General features: G+C 48.4%; 1 protein-coding gene and 1 pseudogene across 2 annotated transcripts in view; both read right to left on the bottom strand.

The window, feature by feature from the left end:
* Nucleotides 1-485: 485 nt before the first annotated feature.
* NAE1 (NEDD8 activating enzyme E1 subunit 1) overlaps nucleotides 486-19933 on the bottom strand; it is a 79042-nt gene continuing 59594 nt past the window's right edge. For both annotated transcript variants that reach the window (XM_063945544.1, XM_063945545.1), the window contains 2 exons: nucleotides 3587-3636; nucleotides 486-736 (listed from right to left, as the gene is read on the bottom strand). In XM_063945544.1, the coding sequence (XP_063801614.1) occupies nucleotides 627-736; nucleotides 3587-3636 (160 nt within the window). In that variant the 3' untranslated portion in view covers nucleotides 486-626. The remainder of the gene's footprint in view (nucleotides 737-3586; nucleotides 3637-19933) is intronic.
* On the bottom strand, nucleotides 12334-12452 carry LOC134971214 (5S ribosomal RNA; annotated as a pseudogene).

Genomic DNA, 19933 nt, shown 5'->3' with positions numbered 1-19933 from the left:
CGTCTATACCCCATGGTCCTTTTGGAGTCCCCAGCATCCTCTACGGACTAGGAGAAAAGGATTTACCGGTAGGTACTAAAATCCTATTTTTGTCATGGTGGAATGGAAAGAAAAATCTGCACAAGTCAAGGCTTAGAGAGGAGCTTCAAGTAAGTCCCTTGTATATTGTTGTAGTAAGCTGTGTAATTAGGGCTACACCTCGGCCTTTCAGAGGCTGGTAGTGCATACTGGAACTTGTAGTACCAGAACAGCTGTAGATGCAGAGGTTACTTAATTCTGCCAGAGATGGAATCACTGCCATGACAGGTCCTGGCTGAAGCAATTCCTGGGCGACACCTGTTACTAGAGCCGGAATAGCCGGTAACACAGCTCTTGCCGTTCTCTTGCACAAGTGGATGTGTCATCTCATTGACCTAAAACTTCAAATATCCGCTTTCTACAAAAGTACCATTTTTATTGCCAACAAATAGCAACAGAGAATAAACAATTGTCAACTGTTTTATTGGGAAGATGTGGTATTGCAGAACTCAATCATGTTTATTAACAACTTCTAAATACAGACAACAATGCTAATGTACAGTACAGAGATGAACACAAATGCTACAAGTACAACTTATATGATAGGCCTACAGCTGGAAGGTCGCAGAGGTCTGTAACATGGCGTTGTAGATGAACGTGTTATTAAATGTAACAAACTGTTTTGTTATTATCTTTATAGCCTCCTGGGCAGCAGCTCCTGTAACAGGAAAACATGGGACAAAGGTAGTCAGTCAACAACTACATTTTATCTACATTGGATGAATTTCTGATTGAAAAGGATATCCAAGGTTACAACATTTAAAATATTGACGACGTTAATCCGGGTGTAACATGATTTATAGTTGTTAACTAGTCATAAAACATTCTTCAGCAGGTACAGTAAAATCAACTCAACTACATACAAAATACAGGTTGAACACAATGGGCATTATGCCTCTTTTCAACCTCAATTACTATGTTGCTACGGGTGGTCTTCAGTATACCGAATGTCGGGATCCCGGCGCACAGTATACCGGCGCCGGGATCCCGACACCTGGCATACCGACAGCTATTCTCCCTCGTGGGGGTCCACGACCCCCCTGGTGGGAGAATAAATAGCCGCGCGACTCCGTGCCCGCAGCGTGGCGAGCCCGCAAGGGGCTCCTTTGCGCTCACCACACTGTCGGTATGCCGGCGGTCGACCTCCCGGCGCCGGTATGCTGGTTGCCGGGAGCCCGGCCGCCGGCATACCGTACTACACCCTGTATGTTACTATCTGAGGACACCTTAACTGTAAAGAAGAATAACGAGCTATAACCTATAGCAATCAGATATCGGCTTCTAGTAGTGTAGTTAGACTAAATAAAGTGAATATCTGATTGGTTACAGTATTTAGGGCCTAATTCAGCATGGATCGTTATTCTGACTGCAATTGTCTGCGAGTAGAAAGGCGCCACCCTGACAGGAAAAAAACGCCCTGTGCAAGTTTGCCAAAGCATCACAGATCACAATCCATTCGCAAGAGGCATACGCAAATTCAGGAACATCGAAGATTTTTTGCCGTCTGAGCAAATGTAAGTAGGTCTGAGGCTACAACTAATCTGCAACTGAGACGGTGTGGAAGTGGTCTGCGCTGATGTCAGAGACCCTCCCCAAAAACGCCTGGGCACACTTGCGTTTTTTCTGACACCCCCAGAAAACATCAGGTTTACATCCCAGAAACGCTGGCTTCCTGTCAGTCAAACAGCGGCTCCATTGCGATTACGATCTGTGCGCCATTTCTCTCGCTATTACCCCTCGTGCATGCACAGTCATTTAATAATTGCTCAATTTGCAAATTCTTTCAATAGCGATCCATGCTGAATTAGGCCCTTAATTACATAAGTCCCACAGAGCAATGATGTGCTACTCTAAGACAGGGGGGCTTATTTATTAACATGGTGCAAAAAGGAATGAGGTGCTATAACCGACAACAACCACTCAAATATAAGCAGTTAGCGGTGTAATTACACAAATTAAAACAAATAGCTACTTCGTCGCTACCGGTTATACTATGTGCACTATTTGCACCATAAAAAGGAGTACTGAGAGTAAGTAGGGGTAGCAGAATAAAATATCTACTATCCATCACAAGAATCAATAAAGAGTTAAATGTACACGTAAAGACTGAAAATATTGCAAAGTGTAAAAGAAATCAAGGGCAATGAGTCAGATACTATGGTGTGTTCTAGGGGAAGGCAATCACGAGGGCACATGCCGGGATCCCGGCGGTCACAATGCCGACGCCGGAATCCCCCATGCGGTGAAATGCCGCTGCCAGAATACCGGGGACACAGGCTTATATCCCTCTGTGGGTGTCCATGAAACCCATAGAGGGATAATATAACCTGTGGCGAATGCAGCGAGCCACCGTGGCCGCAAGGGGCTTTCTAGCACTCGCCCCGCTGCCGAAATACTGCTGTCGGTATCTTGACAGCCGGCATCCCAGCTGCCGGTAAATAGTATGTAGTCTGTTCCAGGAGATGTAGTTTCAGATCAGCAAACAGCGAGTCTCTTGCAGTTTCAGACTTATGGTGTTCGTGAATTAAAGTGATATTATATAAGGCACTATGTAATGCACAACTAAAGTAGTGTTTAAATATAAATAGGATTATGCATAATTAAAATTTTCCTCTTAACAAATGGCTATTTTAGGACTATCGTACATTATTATGGTATATTGGGTTTATTTATAGAAAGGAAATTAGAGGTGCATGAAAAGGACCCATACTGTACATCAGTCATCAGGAAAATTCAACATGCTTAATATTCCCGATCACCTAACGGAAATTTAGAAAATCTATTGCAGATGTATGGGGGCCTTAAGTCCTAACCCGATCTTGCAGTAACACTTATAGATAGGGTTGTGTCTGTATTGACAGCTGTGGCTTGTAGAGTATTCTAGGACTCTATGTAAGCTCTGTGCCCATAAAACACAGCATAGGTCAATATAAAGAATAATTAAATGCCTCATTTACTATCATCACACTTGGGTTATGAACTCACTGTTGGTTTAACATCTGGACAGATTCACAAAGTGATCAATAAAAGTCCATGTAAACGGAGTATTTTCCAGAAAATACAATGCAGGACATACCTAAACTTCCCCATGAAAACCTACCCTTAAGGCTGGCCCAATCGCCCATCTGTACACAATATGGAAATATATGTGTGTGTGGTCAACTCGCATGAGCCCAGGTGTTCAGGCACCGGGCCTAATCATACGACTGCACTGTGCATCTGATCCGTCTGCAGGAATCCAATTCTAGGTCAGCGGACGAACCCAAACACACACAGCACGCAAGGACGTCTGGCAACCCAAGTTAATATTAGGATCAGACTTGCTTCAATACTCCGCTTGTAGAATAGGTCCACACTGGCTGACCAGATCTACTGTAAGTGTGTGTCTTCTGAGATGGGCACAACAACTATGTGTAAAAGCGACTTTAATAACTTTGTAGGGAATCTGAGCCAAAGTAACAGCTATGATTATTAAAGTGTACTGCCCATGTACATTTCTGTAAATTACCTGCTAACAATGAAGCGATGGTATGGGGCTCAGCAGCTCCGTATCGACAGCTGGAAAACAAGAAAATGTACACAATTACCATAGTGCTGCAGACAGCCCTCAGCTCCTGACCTACTTCCTGCAAGACAGTTGTCCAGACCAATCTCATCACTCTCCGTGCACCAGGGAACCTGGGTGTCTGTTTAACCCGAGGGGCTCAGTCCATGGTTATATTTAGCCTGTTTACTTGTGTTATCTGCTTTCAAGTCATTCTTCTGTTGAAAACACGACCATGAATGATTTTATTGCTGTATTATTCAGATGTGGGCTGCTGACAAAGGTCGAAAGACTGGACATGCAAGGGGACATTATTGCGTCATGTAAGTGATGCCTCTGACATTTCATGTAAGCAGCAGTACTAACCCTTCTGTGTGATATATGATATTTGTATACCACACGCAAAACACAAAAAATGTCCCACATCTGACTTTCTTGTGTGACACATTTGGTTAATCTCACTAACCAGTCTATTTTATTATCTTTCCCATTACATTATTCACTTACTCTTTAAAAAACAAACCTAGGAAATATTTGGTGGGTAATCAATTACCTGCGGTCAGTTACCGCGGGTAATTGTATTTCCAGGGGCTATCCAATTAGCCCTGATAAGCCGGCGCTTATTCCCCAATGCAAGTCCTTAGCGAGGATTATGTGAGGCAAACGAAGCATAATCCGCAATAAGTGCTCTTTCTCTTACGTCCTAGAGCAGGCATTCCCAACCACGGTCCTCAAGGCACACCAACAGTGCAGGATTTAGTGAATTCCAGGCTGCAGCACAGATGGTTAAATCAAAATAACTGAGCTACTAATTAAGTCACCTGTGCTGAAGCCTGGATATCACTAAAACCTGCACTGTTGGTGTGCCTTGAGGACCATGGTTGGGAATGCCTGTTTTAGAGGATGCTGTGGTCCACATTAGTACCATGGGGTATAGACGGGTCCACTGGGAGCCATTGGCACTTTAAGAGTTTGTGAGTGTGGGCTGGCTCCTCCCTCTATGCCCCTCCTACCAGACTCTGTTTAGAAAATGTGCCCAGAGGAGCCAGTCACAGCTAGGGGAGCTCTACAGAGCTCCTCTGGTAAAAGGTTTTTTTAGAGTTTATTATTTTACAGGAGGACTGCTGGCAACAGCCTCCCTGCTTCGTGGGACTAAGGGGGGGTGGGGGGGGGGGGGGGGGGGGGAGTAGTGTCCGCCGTGCGGAGTCTGAGCCACTATCTCCGCTGACAGGACACTGAGCTCCTGAGGGGATCGAACATTCCCCGCCACAGGGGATCGCTCACCCCAGCAGCATGCCGCCACCCCCTTACAGAGCCAGAAGCTCGGTGGCGAGTTAGTCACCGGCCCCCCTAGCAAGCGAGGAGCCGTTGTGAAGATGGCGGCAACAGGGTATGGAGCGCAGTACTAACTGCGCTCCGGGGCTTAGCAGTACATAGTGCGGCACTGTGAGGGGCGCCCTGAGCCAGCGCCTACACCCTACACTGACCTCCAAGCCTGTCAGGGTGCCAGGATCGCTGCCAGCACAATTCCTCAGGCCAGTATAATCTTCAGAAGAGCGGAAAGACCGCACCATGAAAGGGGCGGAGCTTCTCCTCAGAGCGGACCCAGCAGCGTTCAGCGCCATTTCTGCTGCGGGGTACACTGGGCTCCACAGGGAATGACATTGGAGTGTAGAGTAGGATCTTGATCCGAGGCACCAACAGGCTAAAAGCTTTGACTGTTCCCAGAATGCATAGCGCCGCCTCCTCTATAACCCCGCCTCCGTGCACAGGAGCCAAGTTTTGTAGTTGGTGCCATGCAGTGCAGGCATACAACAGGGGGGCTGCTCCAGCAGCCCTGAGAAGAGCTTTTAAAGTGAAAAATGAAGACTTCAAGGGCTGCAGCAAAGGCACTGTAAGTGTTAGATGTCAGTCAGAAATCTCCTGCTGCAGCTCCATCACTTCCCCCAGCGGCGCTGTACACTCCCGCGCCCTGGTTGCCGGGTACCTACAGCGGAGGCTCCGGTTTCTCTCAAGTTAGTCACACACACCACCGCTGCTCTCCAGGATCACGTGGCCGCACTCAGGGAGGAGGTGAGTGGGTCCCTCAGACGGGACCCGCTGGAAATCGCGATCCCGCGCAGCCGGTGGGAGGCAGGCCACGCTGGCGTGGACACTGTGGCAGTACAGGGACCTCACTAGACCACCAGTGCAAGGGCACAGGTCGGGTTTGATAAAAAACTGTTTATTATATAGCCCACAGTACCCGGTGGTGTAGTCCAGCAGGGGGATAAGGCTGTGACCTGTAGCCCCTCCCCCAGCCTCAGGGCGCCATTTAGAGTACATGTTCCCGCCCTGGAGCTGCATATCGCTCTCTCCCTCACTCCCTGTCAGCGTTTGGGCGCCATTAGGTCAAGCTGAGCTGATCCTGGGACTGTTTGGGCAAGTCCTCCTCTGTAAGCCGCCTGCATGTCAGCGCTGTGCATTTTACAGGACACTTAAGTATTCTACATGTCTGCTGACAGTGTTAGTTAAGAAAGAGTCCATTTAGTCAGGGTTCTATAGTACAAGTACCCTGTGATATACATCCAGTCTTTGCTGTGCATTGTTATAGCTATTGTCTGTATAGCTATACTTAGTACTGCTTTGTATTACTAGTCCAGTGCAGTTTTATTGCATGTCATAATTTCTGCATTGTACAATGGGCCTAATTCTGAGTTGATCGCAGCAGCAAGTTGGTTAGCAATTGGGCAAAACCATGTGCACTGCAGGGGGGGCAGATATAACATTTGCAGAGTGTTAGATTTGGGTGGGTTATTTCATTTCTGTGCAGGGTAAATACTGGCTGCTTTATTTTTACACTGCAATTTAGATTTCAGTTTGAATACACCCCACCCAAATCTAACTCTCTCTGCACATGTTATATCTGCCCCTCATGCAGTGCACATAGTTTTGCCCAACTGCTAAGAAATTTGCTGCTGTGATCAACTCAGAATGAGGGCCAATGTGACTATGTGTGTGCATATAGCTGCTGTGTGACCTCCATTTCATGTATCTCACTCAGATTGCTATCCCTATATTATATAACCTGAGGGAGCTAATTGCGTCATGTTTATCATTTATGATAGGTATTTCACAAGATATACTCAGTGTATATTTTTCTCTGTGATTTTTAGTCACCATATACCTCTTGAATTGCCTGTTTGTGCTGTTACACTGCACAGGGGTTCTTGTCAGGTATTGTGCTGCTGATATTGTACTGGGTTGCCCTGCATTGAGCTTTCGGATATGTCTGCTACAAAGGGCAATGGTGCTGGGGCTGATCCCACATTGGGCCTAATTCAGACCTGATCGTAGCAGCAAATTTGTTAGCAGATGGGCAAAACCATGTGCACTGCAGGTGGGGCAGATATAACATGTGCAGAGTTAGATTTGGGTGGGTTATATTGTTTCTGTGCAGGGTAAATTACTGGCTGCTTTATTTTTACACTGCAATTTAGATTTCCATTTGAACACACCCCACCCAAATCGAACCCCCAGTGGGATCGTAGCAACGGGGGTTCAAAATGACCCACCTTGGGCTACTTTCTCCACGCTAATGAATACGCTGGTAACTAGATTAACGCCCCTTATGGGACCTCCTGTGCCGGTACAACCGATTATGATCCCCGCGGTTAACCCACCATGGGCAGATCAACGGTCTGCTCAGTTACAGCAATTGAACCAATCACTGACTACATCGAAGTCTAACCCTCGCCCGCCTAAGACCAAGGGGTCCTCTAAGAGGGCAATTACTTCCTCACAATCCACCAACGTCCCAGACACCTCGTCTGATGAGGATGGCGTTTATACTGACCCCACAGATTCTGATCCTGACTCTTCTGATGGGGAATCTGTTTCACAGGTGGATGTTCTTGACTTGTTGGAGGCTATCAGGCTCATTCTTCAAATTACTGATAACCCGGAGCCTGATGCTGCCCCTAAGAAACCGGACATATTTAAACGTCAGAAAGTGGTTAAACAAGTTTTACCCCATTCTGATCATTTAGTTGACATTCGTCAGGAGTCCTGGGAAAATTCAGGATTCGCAGGTGGCGCGGCTAGTGGTATCCTCAGCTCTGCCAGTAACTACCATCACGTCTCTGAAAGAACAGACGGATAAGCGTGTGGAGGGTTGTTTAAAGGCGATTTACACCCTAGCAGGTGCTGCGCATCGTCCCACCATTGCAGCAACATGGGCAGAGGCTACTGAAGCGTGGGCTCAGGAGTTGGAATGCTTCTGGTCATGCAAGACAATGCTTATCGTATATTGTCACAGCTTCTCATTACAGTAAAGAGGCGGCTTCTGATGCCAGTATTCTGGCGACCAAGGCTTCTACTACGTCCATACTGGCTCGCCGGATTCTATGGTTGCGGTCCTGGTCCGTGGAGCTGGACTCTAAGAAAACCCTGGAGGTACATCCTTTTAAGGGAGACATTCTTTTCGGAGAAGACCTCAACAAGGTAAGTGGCTGACCTAGCTTCTGCTAAAACAGCTCGTCTACCTAGGACTGCTCCTTCGGTACCGAAGGCTAAGAGTACTTCCTTTCGCTCCTTTCGTCCTTCAGGGAAAGCAAAGGGTCAGGCATACCCGAAACAGGCTCGCACTTCTAAAACCAATAAGCCCAAACCCAAGACTGACTAGCCTGCCGCATGACGGGGCGGGCCTCCCTCTGGGGGATCCCAGGGTGAGGGGCCGACTTCTAGGGTATACCCAGGAATGGTTGAAGACCACTTTCGATGCCTGGGTACGGGAAGTCGTCACTCGAGGTTACGCCGTATCCTTCAAGAATCGTCCCCCTCATCGATTTTGCCTGACAGACGTCCCTTCGGGTCAGGTGAAGGCAAAAAAATCTTCATTCAGTTTACAGTCCCTGCTGGACACAGAAGTGGTAGTACCTCTGGCTCAGAGAGGCAAGGGGTACTATTCACCTCTGTTCCTAGTCCCGAAACCGAATGGGTCATCCCGGCCTATTCTCAACCTCAAGTCCTTGAACAAATTTGTGAGGGTCTCCAAGTTTCGTATGGAAACTCTTTGCTCTATTGTTCTGGCCTTGTAACCTGGGGATTATATGGTCTCCCTGGACATACAGGATGCTTACCTGCATATTCCCATTGCAATGTCGCATCAGCAATACCTGAGGTTTGTGGTTGGCAACCTCCATTACCAATTTCGGGTGTTACCTTTTGGTTTGACCAAGGCTCTGCGAGTCTTCACCAAGGTTATGGCGGTAATGACGGCTGTGCTCCGCCGTCAAGGGGTCGGGATCCTACCGTACCTGGATGACTTGTTGATCCTGGCAAATTCCCCAGAAATTCTCCTACGCCATCTGGATCTGACTATCCAGTTTCTGCAAGCCCCCTGGTCCTTGCTCAGAGCATGGTGCACCTGGGCGTTGTTGGACACTCACAACCAGCGGTTGTTCTGGTCTCAGGAGAAAGTCCTGAAGCTTCAGGACAGGATTCAAAGCTTCCTATCTCGTCTGCAAGTGTTGATACATTCGGCAATGCAAGTGCTAGGTCTCATGGTGTCGGCTTTCGACACGGTGGAGTATGCTCAATTCCATTCCTGCCCTCTGCAGAAGCTGATTCTTGCCAGCCAAGTGGGACGGCCTGCTTCACCGGATCAGGTCTCAAATGATCACCTTGTCTCCGGAAGTCCATCTGTCACTGAGCTGGTGGCTTCAGGACCAACGATTGAGCAGGGGTCGTCCCTTCTGGATCTCCAACTGGGTCCTTCTGACGACGGATGCCAGTCTGAGAGGTTGGGGCGCGGTGATGGAGCAACACTCCCTTCAGGGTCGGTGGACCAAGGAGGAGTCTCTCCTCCCGATAAACATTCTAGAATTGCGGGCGGTGTTCAACTCATTGAACTTGGCCCAGCATTTAATACAGAACAGACCGGTTCAAGTACAGTCGGACAATGCCACCACGGTGGCATACATCAATCATCAAGGCGGAACTCGAAGCCGCATGGCAATGAGGGAAGTATCAAGGATTCTTCAGTGGGCGGAACGCCACCTGCCAGCCATATCTGCAGTATTCATTCCGGGGGTCCTAAACTGGGTAGCGGACTCTCTCAGTCGTCCGGACGTACACGCCGGAGAGTGGAGCCTCCATCCAGAAGTGTTTCGACTTCTCGTGGACAGGTGGGAACTTCCAGATATGGACCTGATGGCGTCTCGACACAATCACAAGGTTCATATTTCTGCCTTGTCGGTTTGGTTTCAGAGAAAAATTGCGATGTTACCTGATGTACATACGTTCACTCAGGGTGTGTTGCGGATTCAACCTCCGTATGTCCCGCCTGTGGCCCCTTGAGACTTGGTGGTTTTGGAGGCGTTGCAAGGGTCTCCGTTTGAGCCTCTTGAATCTGCAGACCTTAAGTGGCTTTCTCTTAAGGTGTTGTTCCTGCTGGCTACTGCCTCGGCTAGACAGGTGTCGGATTTGGGTGGCTTATCTTGTAGGTCACCATATCTGATTTTTCACCGTGATCGGGCGGTTCTTAGAACACGTCCCGAGTAGTTACCTAAGGTGGTGTCTTTCCACCTTAATCAGGAGATTGTGGTTCCGGCCTTTGCCTCTCCGGAATTGTCTTCCAAAGAGCGGTCTTTGGATGTGGTTCGGGCTCTCCGTATCTATGTGAAGAGAACTGCCTCCATCAGGAAGTCGGATTTTCTTTTTATTCTGTTTGGTTTTCACAAACGTGGCTGGCCTTCTCACAAGCAGACCCTAGCCAGATGGATTAGAATGGTGACTCCACATACTTATGTACAGGCTGGCCTTCCAGCTCCTGTTACCATAAAGGCCCATTCTACTCGGTCGGTTGGACCTTCTTGAGCGGCCCGCCGTGGTGCGACCCTTGAACAATTGTGCAAGGCAGCTACATAGTCCTCAGTGAACACGTTCATAAGGTTCTATGCCTTCGATACTTCCGCCTCCCAGGATGCTTCCTTTGGACGCCAGGTTCTTGTGCCCGCAACAGTGCGTCCCCTCCCATAAGGAACTGCTTTGGACATTCCTAATGTCATTCCCTGTGGAGCCTAGTGTACCCCGCAGCAGAAAACGAGATTTATGGTAAGAACTTACCGTTGTTAAATCTCTTTCTGCGAGGTATACTGGGCTTCACAGAGCGCCAACCCTGATGCACTTAGCTTCTTTGGGTTGGTATGGCATTAGCCGCTGACAATTTCTCCTGTCGTGAGAGTGTGGTTTATGTGGCTACTAACAGTTGTCGTCTCTTTGCCTGCTACTGCATTGGACTGGTTAACAAAAACTGAGCTCCTGTGCATGGAGGCAGAGTTATAGAGGAGGCGGCGCTATGCATTCTGGGAACAGTCAAAGCTTTCAGCCTGTTGGTGCCTTGGATCAAGATCCTACTCTACGCCCCAATGTCATTCCCTGTGGAGCCCAGTGTACCTCGCAGAAAGAGATTTAACAACGGTAAGTTTGTTACCATAAATCTCGTTTTCCCTGCGTGCAGAAGTGCTGTCAGTGAGAGCTGTCCCTCCAATTCAACTTCAGCTACCTCTTACAGTACCAAAGGGTTGTAGAAGGGGGGGGGGGGGGGAGGCTGTGTAAAGACTGTGTAAACTATTAAGGTGCACAGTCAGCGCTGGTTAAGGGGGGGGGGGGGTCTCCCTATACCTTAAAAGCGCTGTGTGTGGGTTGGCTCCAATCTCTGTCTCTCTTGCCATTCTTGGGGGTGAAACTCTGTCCGTGTGTGTGTGTGGAGTGTCCGTGGCCTCCATTAAGCTATGTCCAGGGACTCTGTGTCATATGCTGCAGAGGATATGTCCTCTTAGGATGATCCCATTCCATGTAATCAGGATTGCACTGTCTTAGCGCAGATATCAGCAAGGGAGCCTGAATGGTTATCCTCTATTAAAACTATGATTTCTCAGATTTCTACTAGGGTTGCACAGAATGTATCTGAAACTCAGGTTTTACAGAACTCTATGGCAGTTTGGTCTGGTTCTGTTACCTCAGGACCCCCTACTGTATGTTCCCACAAACGTGCTCTTGTCCAGATTATATATTTGGAGAGGTACCGCACCGGTGTATAATAAGTATAGAGTATCAATTTGTTTTACCCAAATGAAGGATACAAAGAAAACATGGTTTTCTAATCATAATTTGGTGGTGCACCCTGAGTCAATGGGGCTGCTAACAACAACAGTATGGAGAAAAAAAGAGACTCTTTTGTGGGCGCACTCTTTACTTTTAAATAATGTAATATATGAAATATTAAAGATAAATATAAATGTAAAATGTAACTTTTATTAATATCATAGAATAAAAATTAGTCAGTGGTCAATAAGGTAACAATCAGATGATGTAATGAAGTAACTAGCAAATAAATGCTGATACTTGATAACACGAAAAAATTTAGATAAACGAAATAATAATTCAATTAATAAAAATTAAATGCTGATAATAGCATAATATGTTCCGGCTGCCAAAATACAATAAGAGTGCTTTAAGGAGTTAACATAAATTGTTCTGGAGACACATAAGCTGCCAATATGTGTTGCCCCCGTATTCATCCAAAATGAAACAGTTGTAAGGCTGAAATGTTGGAGACTCAAGATTGTAGTTTTGCCAATTTTAATAAGAGAAAAAACAGTGAGAGATAAGATAGCAAGGTGAATCTGCTGTCAGTGTTAGACTCTGAGCATGATGGACCAATATGAGCTCTACTACACTGGGTCTTCCTCAAGGGTCGCCCACTGGAGTACTGACCCAGCCCAACACTGATTAGCTTCCAAGATCAGACGGCTTTGGGCGTTTCCAGTGTGGTATGGTAGTAGCGAGATGCAAGATGACACGGATACCAATTCTGACACGGCAGACGGTGACTGGGATGTGCTGCGGGGGGCGGCATCTCTTGCAAAAGGGGTGCAGTTGATGATAGAGGCTATTAGAGATGTGTTGAATATTGCTGATACAACACCTGAGCAGGTTGAGGCTTACTTCACTGACAATATGAAGGCCTTGCTAACCTTCCCTGCGTCAAAAGAATTAAATGCTATGGGGTATATGCAATTGCGGTCGAATTTCGGGAATTTTTCGCCAAAAAAAAAAATTCGACAATGCAATTCAGTACTTTCCGACAAAAAAACGGACTTTTGAAATTCGACTTTTGCCAAATTCGACTTTTTTGCAATGATACACATACTGCAATTCGACCAAAGTCTATTCAATGGAAGTTTGGAAATTCGACAACAGTGCTTTTAGACAATAAATTCGTCATTTTCAATCCGCAACACTTTGGAGGGTGAAACTAATAAAAAAAATTTAAAACATGTTTTTTTTGTGTTTTTTTTTCTTGGTAATATCATATCTATTTATATTAGAAGGGATTAGGTACTTGGTTTGTCTTTTTTGGAGGCACAAGTATTATTTATATATTTTTAAAAATAATTTATTTTTATTTTTTTGGAAGGAATGGTAAAATCCCTGAAAAAAATGGCGTGGGGTCCCCCCTCCAAAGCATAACCAGCCTCGGGCTCTTCGAGCTGGTCCTGGTTCTAAAAATGCGGGGGAAAAATTGACAGGGGTTCCCCCGTATTTTTAAAACCAGCACCGGGCTCTGCGCCTGATGCTGGTGCAAAAAATACGGGGGACAAAAAGAGTAGGGGTCCCCCGTATTTTATACACCAGCATCGGGCTCCACTAGCTGGACAGATAATGCCACAGCCGGGGGTCACTTTTATACAGCGCCCTGTGGCCGTGGCATTAAATATCCAACTAGTCACCCCTGGCCGGGGTACCCTGGGGGAGTGGGGACCCCTTCAATCAAGGGGTCCCCCCCCTCCCAGCCACCCAAGGGTGAAGCCCGAGGCTGTCCCCCCCCATCCAAGGGCTGCGGATGGGAGGCTGATAGCCTTGAGAAAAATGTCAGAATATTGTTTTTTCCAGTAGTACTACAAGTCCCAGCAAGCCTCCCCCGCAAGCTGGTACTTGGAGAACCACAAGTACCAGCATGCGGGAGAAAAACGGGCCCGCTGGTACCTGTAGTTCTACTGGAAAAAAAATACCCAAATAAAAACAGGAGACCGACACCGTGAAAGTAAAACTTTATTTCATACGTCGACACACACATACTTACATATGTTCACACGCCGACATCGGTCCTCTTCTCCAAGTAGAATCCAGGGGTACCTGAAAAGAAAAGATAAATACACTCACCTCATCCATGGTCCAGAGGAAAATCCACGAACTTGTCAAAAAAACAAACCGGACACCCGTACCACACGGACTGAAAGGGGTCCCATGTTGACACATGGGACCCCTTTCCACGAATGCAGAGAAACCCCCCCGTGACAGCTGTCACTGAAAGGTCTCGTAAGCCAATCAGCGAGCGCAACGTCCTTGCACTCTGCTGATTGGCTCTGTGCGCGTCTGAGCTGACAGCGCATCGCAAAGCCTCTCCATTATATTCAATGGTGGGAACTTTGCGGCTAGCGATGGGGTCACCCGCCGGTCAGCGGCTGACCGCGGGTAACCCCACCACTGACGGCAAAGTTCCCACCATTGAAAGTAATGGGAGAGGCTTTGCGATGCGCTGTCTGAGGTCACACGCGCACAGCCAATCAGGTGAGCGCCACGGAAGTAGCGCTTCCTGATTGGCTGAAGGGACCTCAGTGACAGGAGTCACGTGGTGTCCCAGCATTCGTGGAAAGGGGTCTCATGTGTCAATATGGGACCCCTTTCAGTCCGTTGGTACGGGTGTGCGTGTTTTTATTTTGCCAAGTACGAGGATTTGATCCCTGGACGTGGATTTATCTTTGGACACTGGCAGGGGAGTATAATTTTTTTCACAGGTACCCTCGGATCGTCGGAGACTGTGCCAGTCGGCGTGTCAACATAGGTAAGTATGTGAGTGTCGGCGGTGTGTAATAAAGTTGTACTTGTCACGGTGTGTGTCTCCTGTTTTTATTTGGGTATTTTTTTTCCAGTAGTACTACAGGTACCAGCGGGCCCGTTTTTCTCCCGCATGCTGGTACTTGTGGTTCTCAAAGTACCAGCTTGCGGGGGAGGCTTGCTGGGACTTGTAGTACTACTGGAAAAAAACAATATTCTGTCATTTTACTCAAGGCTATCAGCCTCCCATCCGCAGCCTTTGGATGGGGGGGGGGGGGGGGGACAGCCTCGGGCTTCACCCCTGGCCCTTGGGTGGCTGGGGGGGGGGGACCCCTTGATTGAAGGGGTCCCCACTCCCCCAGGGTACCCCGGCCAGGGGTGACTAGTTGGATATTTAATGCCACGGCCGCAGGGCGCTGTATAAAAGTGACCCCCGGCTGTGGCATTATCTGTCCAGCTAGTGGAGCCCGATGCTGGTGTATAAAATACGGGGGGACCCCTACTCTTTTTGTCCCCCGTATTTTTTGCACCAGCATCAGGCGCAGAGCCCGGTGCTGGTTTTAAAAATACGGGGGATCCCATGTCAATTTTGTCCCCGCATTTTTAGAACCAGGACCAGCTCGAAGAGCCCGAGGCTGGTTATGCTTTGGAGGGGGGACCCCACGCCATTTTTTTCCGGGTTTTTCACGTTTTTTTAATTCGCGGCAAAATCCGGCAAATCGGCCGTTTTTCGCCCGCGGGAATGTCGAATCCGTTTTTCCTTGAATATGGTGAATTCCGGTAGCCACCTGCCGGAATTCACCTGTCGAATTAAAAAACGGCGATAATTTGCCGCGATTCGCCGTGAATTGCATATACCCCTATATTTGAGAAAGCATGGGAAAACCCGGAGAAAAAATTCCAGATCCCAGAAGGGTTCTGGTTGCTTTCCCCTTCCCTGAGGAGGATAGGAAAAAATGGGAAAACCCACCCATAGTTGACGCAACTGTATCCAGACTCTCTAAAAAGGTGGTTTTTCCTGTTCCAGGATCTACCGCCTTAGAAGCCGGCTGATCGCAAAATTGACACTACGCTCAAATCCATATACAAGGCTTCAGGGGCGATACTACATCCTACTATTGCCTGTGCATGGATTTCCAAAGCTATAGTAAAGTGGTCAGGCACGTTACTTGAGGATTTGGAAACAATGGATAAAAGTGATGTTGAATTGTTTTTACATAACATTCAGGATTCTGCAGAATTTATGGTGGAATCCATGAAAGACCTGGGTTCCATGGCTGCAGGGATATCTTCCATGTCTGTCTCAGCTCGTAGGGGACTTTGGTTGCGCCAGTGGTCTGCCGACGCAGAATCCAGGAGAGGTGTGGAGACCCTACCCTACACAGGTCAGGCTCTCTTTGGGGAATCGTTGGATGCGTGGATTTCCATGGCTACAGTGGGTAAGTCTCCTTTTCTTCCCTCAGCTGCACCTGCTACGAAGAAACCCTTTTCTTCAGCAGCTGCATCTCAGTCCTTTCGGACTGCCAAAGCACCTTCTTTAGAGGAGGTCGGCCAAAATCCAAGAAACCTGCTGCGGCGGGTTCCCAGGAACAGAAACCTACTTCAGGTACGCCAAAGTCCTCAGCATGACGGTGGACCGTGCGGCCTGGAGGTGGGGCCGGTGGGGGCGAGACTCAGGCATTTCAGTCACGTCTGGGTGTCGTCCGGCCTGGATCCCTGGGTACAAGATATTGTGTCCCAGGGGTACATGCTGGAATTTCAAGATCTCCCTCCTCACCAGTTCTTTAAAACAGGCTTGCCAGCTTTGCTGGCAGACAGGGCTATCCTACAGGAATCCATCCAGAAGTTGGCGGAGGCACAGGTTATTATACCAGTTCCACCCCATATGCAAGACAAAGGTTATTATTCGAACCTTTACGTGTTACCGAAACCGGATGGCTCGGTCAGGCCCAACTTAAAGTCGCTAAACCCCTTCCTGAGGGAGTTCAAGTTCAAAATGGAGTCTCTAAGGGCGTTGATATCAGGTCTGGTGGAGGGGGAATTCCTGGTATCCCTGGATATCAAGGATGCGTACCTCCACATTCCGATTTGGCCGCTACATCAAGCTCATCTCCGATTCGCACTGTTGGACTGTAATTTTCAATCCCAGGCCCTGCCATTCGGCCTCTCCACAGCACCGAGGGTATTCACCAAGGTGATGGCGGAAATGATGGTTCTCCTCCGCAGACCGGGGGTGAACATAATTCAATTTATCTGGACGATCTGCTGATAAAGGCATCGTCCAAGGAGAAGCTGTTACAGTCCATTGTTCTCACGACCCATCTACTCAGGGAACACGGTTGGATCCTGAATCTTCCATAATCACATTTGGAACCAACCAGGAGATTGTCCTTTCTTGGAATGATCCTCGACACGGAAGTGCAGAGGGTGTTTTTTCTAGAGGAAAAAGCGTTGGTGATACAAACAATGGTCCGGGATGTCCAGAAGCCAGCCCGGGTGTTGGTTCATCAGTGCATTCGCCTTCTGGGGGAGATGGTGGATCTTACGAGGCTCTGCAGTATAGGAGGTTTCATGCTCGGTCCTTCCAACTGGATCTCCTGGACAAGTGGTCTGGATCTCATCTACACATGCACCAGAGAATACGTCTGTCACCAAAGGCCAGGATTTCACTCCTCTGGTGGCTACAATTACCTCACCTTCTGGAGGGCCGCAGGTTTGGGATTCAGGACTGGATCCTTCTAACCACGGATGCAAGTCTCCGGGGCTGGGGCGCAGTCACTGAGGGGGAAACCTTTCAAGGAAGGTGGTCAAGCCTGGAATGCAGCCTACCAGTGAACATTCTGGAACTAAGAGCTGTCTACAACGGTCTTCTCCAAGTGGCCCATCGTCTGAGAAATCGGGCCATTCAAGTGCAGTCGGACAATGTGACGACAGTGGCTTACATAAACCGACAGGGCCGAACGAAGAGCAGAGCTGCAATGTCAGAGGTAACAAGAATCATCCTCTGGGCAGAAAAACACGCGTTGGCGCTGTCAGCAATCTTCATTCCGGGAGTAGACAACTGGGAAGCGGACTTCCTCAGCAGACACGATCTCCATCCAGGGGAGTGGGGTCTCCATCTGGAGGTGTTCACGGAGGTAACAGATCTTTGGGGTGTACCTCAAATAGACATGATGGCCTCTCGTCTCAACAAGAAACTTCAGAGATATTGTTCCAGGTCGAGGGACCCGCAAGCAGTGGCGGTGGACGCCCTAGTGAATCCGTGGGTGTTCCAGTCGGTGTACGTGTTTCCACCACTCCCACTCATTCCAAGAGTGCTAAAGCTCATAAGGAGAACAAGGGTTCAAGCAATCCTCATTGCTCCAGACTGGCCAAGATTGTCTTGGTACGCAGATCTTCTGCATCTACTGCTAGAAGAGCAGAGGCCTCTTCCTCTTTGGGAGGACCTGCTGCAGCAGGGGCCGTTTGCCTATCAAGACTTACCATGGCTACGTTTGACGGCATGGAGATTGAACGCCAGATACTAGCTCAGAAGGGCATTCCGAAAAAAAGGTTAATCCTACCCTGATACAGGCTAGGAAAGGAGTAACGTCTAAACATGGGTGTAGTATGGCTGACCGGCGGTCTCCTGACCGCTAGTCAGCTTACCGACGCCAGGATCCCGGCAGCATACCGATGCCGGGATCCCGTCGGGGAGGGGCGAGTGCAGCAAGCCCCTTGCGGGCTCGCTACGCTCGCCACGCTGCGGTCGCCACGCTGCGGTCGCCACGGGTTCTATTCCCACTCTATGGGTGTAGTGGACACCCACAAGTGGAAATAGTCCCTGTTAGTCGGCATGCCGACCATCGGGATACTGAGCCGGCGGGATGGTGGAGGAGGTCATGTGACTGTCGGTCAGCAGACCGCCGGTCACATGAATACCACCCCTAAACATTTCCATCGTATTTGGAAAAAATATGTATCTTGATGTGAGTCCAAGAAGTTTCCTACGGTGCAGTTTCAACTGGGACGATTTCTCCTCTTCCTGCAAGCAGGTGTGGATATAGGCCTGAGGTTAGGATCCGTAAAGGTCCAGATTTCGGCCCTATCCACTTTCTTCCAGAAACCGTTGGCTGCCCTCCCTGAGGTTCAGACATTTTTGAAGGGAGTTCTACACATCCAACCTCCCTTTGTACCGCCTACGGCGCCCTGTGATCTTAACGTGGTGTTGCAGTTCCTCCAGTCGGACTGGTTTGAGCCTCTACAGGAGCTTGAGGTCAAGTTTCTCACATGGAAGTCTATCACTTTGTTGGCCTTAGCTTCTGCTAGACGTGTGTCGGAGTTGGGGGCTTTGTCATGTAAAAGCCCATATTTGATCTTCCATGAAGATAGAGCTGAGCTCCGGACACGTCAGCAGTTTCTTCTGAAGTTTGTATCGGCATTTCATATCAACCAACCTATTGTGGTGCCAGTTGCGACTGACTCCTCAATTTCATCAAAGTCCTTAGATGTGGTAAGGACTCTCAAAATCTATGTGAGGAGGACTGCTCGTCACAGAAAATCGGACTCTCTGTTTGTTCTGTATGATCCCAAGAAACTTGGGTGTCCTGCTACTAAGCAGACGATCTCTCGCTGGATCAGGTTTCACTATCCAGCATGCATATTCTACGGCAGGCTTGCAGTGTCCTACGTCTATTAAGGCCCACTCTACTCGTAAGGTGGGTAATTCCTGGGCGGCTGCCCGGGGTGTCTCGGCTTTACAACTCTGCCGAGCGGCTACTTGGTCGGGGTCGAACACATTTGCAAAGTTCTCCAGGTTCGATACCTTGGCCTCTGAGGAACTGAAGATTGGTCAGTCAGTTCTGCAGGAGCCTCCGCGCTCTCCCTCCCGTCTGGGAGCTTTGGTACATCCCCGTGGTACTAATGTGGACCCCAGCATCCTCTGGAACATAAGAGAAAATAGGATTTTAATTACCTACCGGTAAATCCTTTTCTCGTAGTCCGTAGAGGATGCTGGGCGCCCGCCCAGCGCTTCGTTTTCCTGCAGTAGTTATCTGGTTCAGTACAACTTTGTTTTTAGTTTAGTACTGCATTGTTACTTGGTAAGTAATGTTTCAGCGGTTGCTGTGTTTCAAGCTAGTTAGCTTGGTTTGCCTTGTATGTGTGAGCTGGTATGAATCTCGCCACTATCTGTGTATAATCCTTCTCTTGAAGATGTCCGTGTCCTCGGACACAGTTTCTAGACTGAGTCTGGTAGGAGGGGCATAGAGGAAGGAACCAGCCCACACTCTCAAACTCCTAAAGTGCCAATGGCTCCTAGTGGACCCGTCTATACCCCATGGTACTAATGTGGACCCCAGCATCCTCTACGGACTACGAGAAAAGGATTTACCGGTAGGTAATTAAATTCCTATTTTTACATACATAGGTCCGCGGCTTTTCATGGGA

The sequence above is a fragment of the Pseudophryne corroboree genome, chromosome 11 (genome assembly GCF_028390025.1).
Source record: "Pseudophryne corroboree isolate aPseCor3 chromosome 11, aPseCor3.hap2, whole genome shotgun sequence".
Lineage (NCBI taxonomy): Eukaryota > Metazoa > Chordata > Amphibia > Anura > Myobatrachidae > Pseudophryne > Pseudophryne corroboree.
The sequence above is the reverse complement of the archived record's forward strand: the minus strand, read 5'-3'. Positions and strand labels throughout refer to the sequence as shown.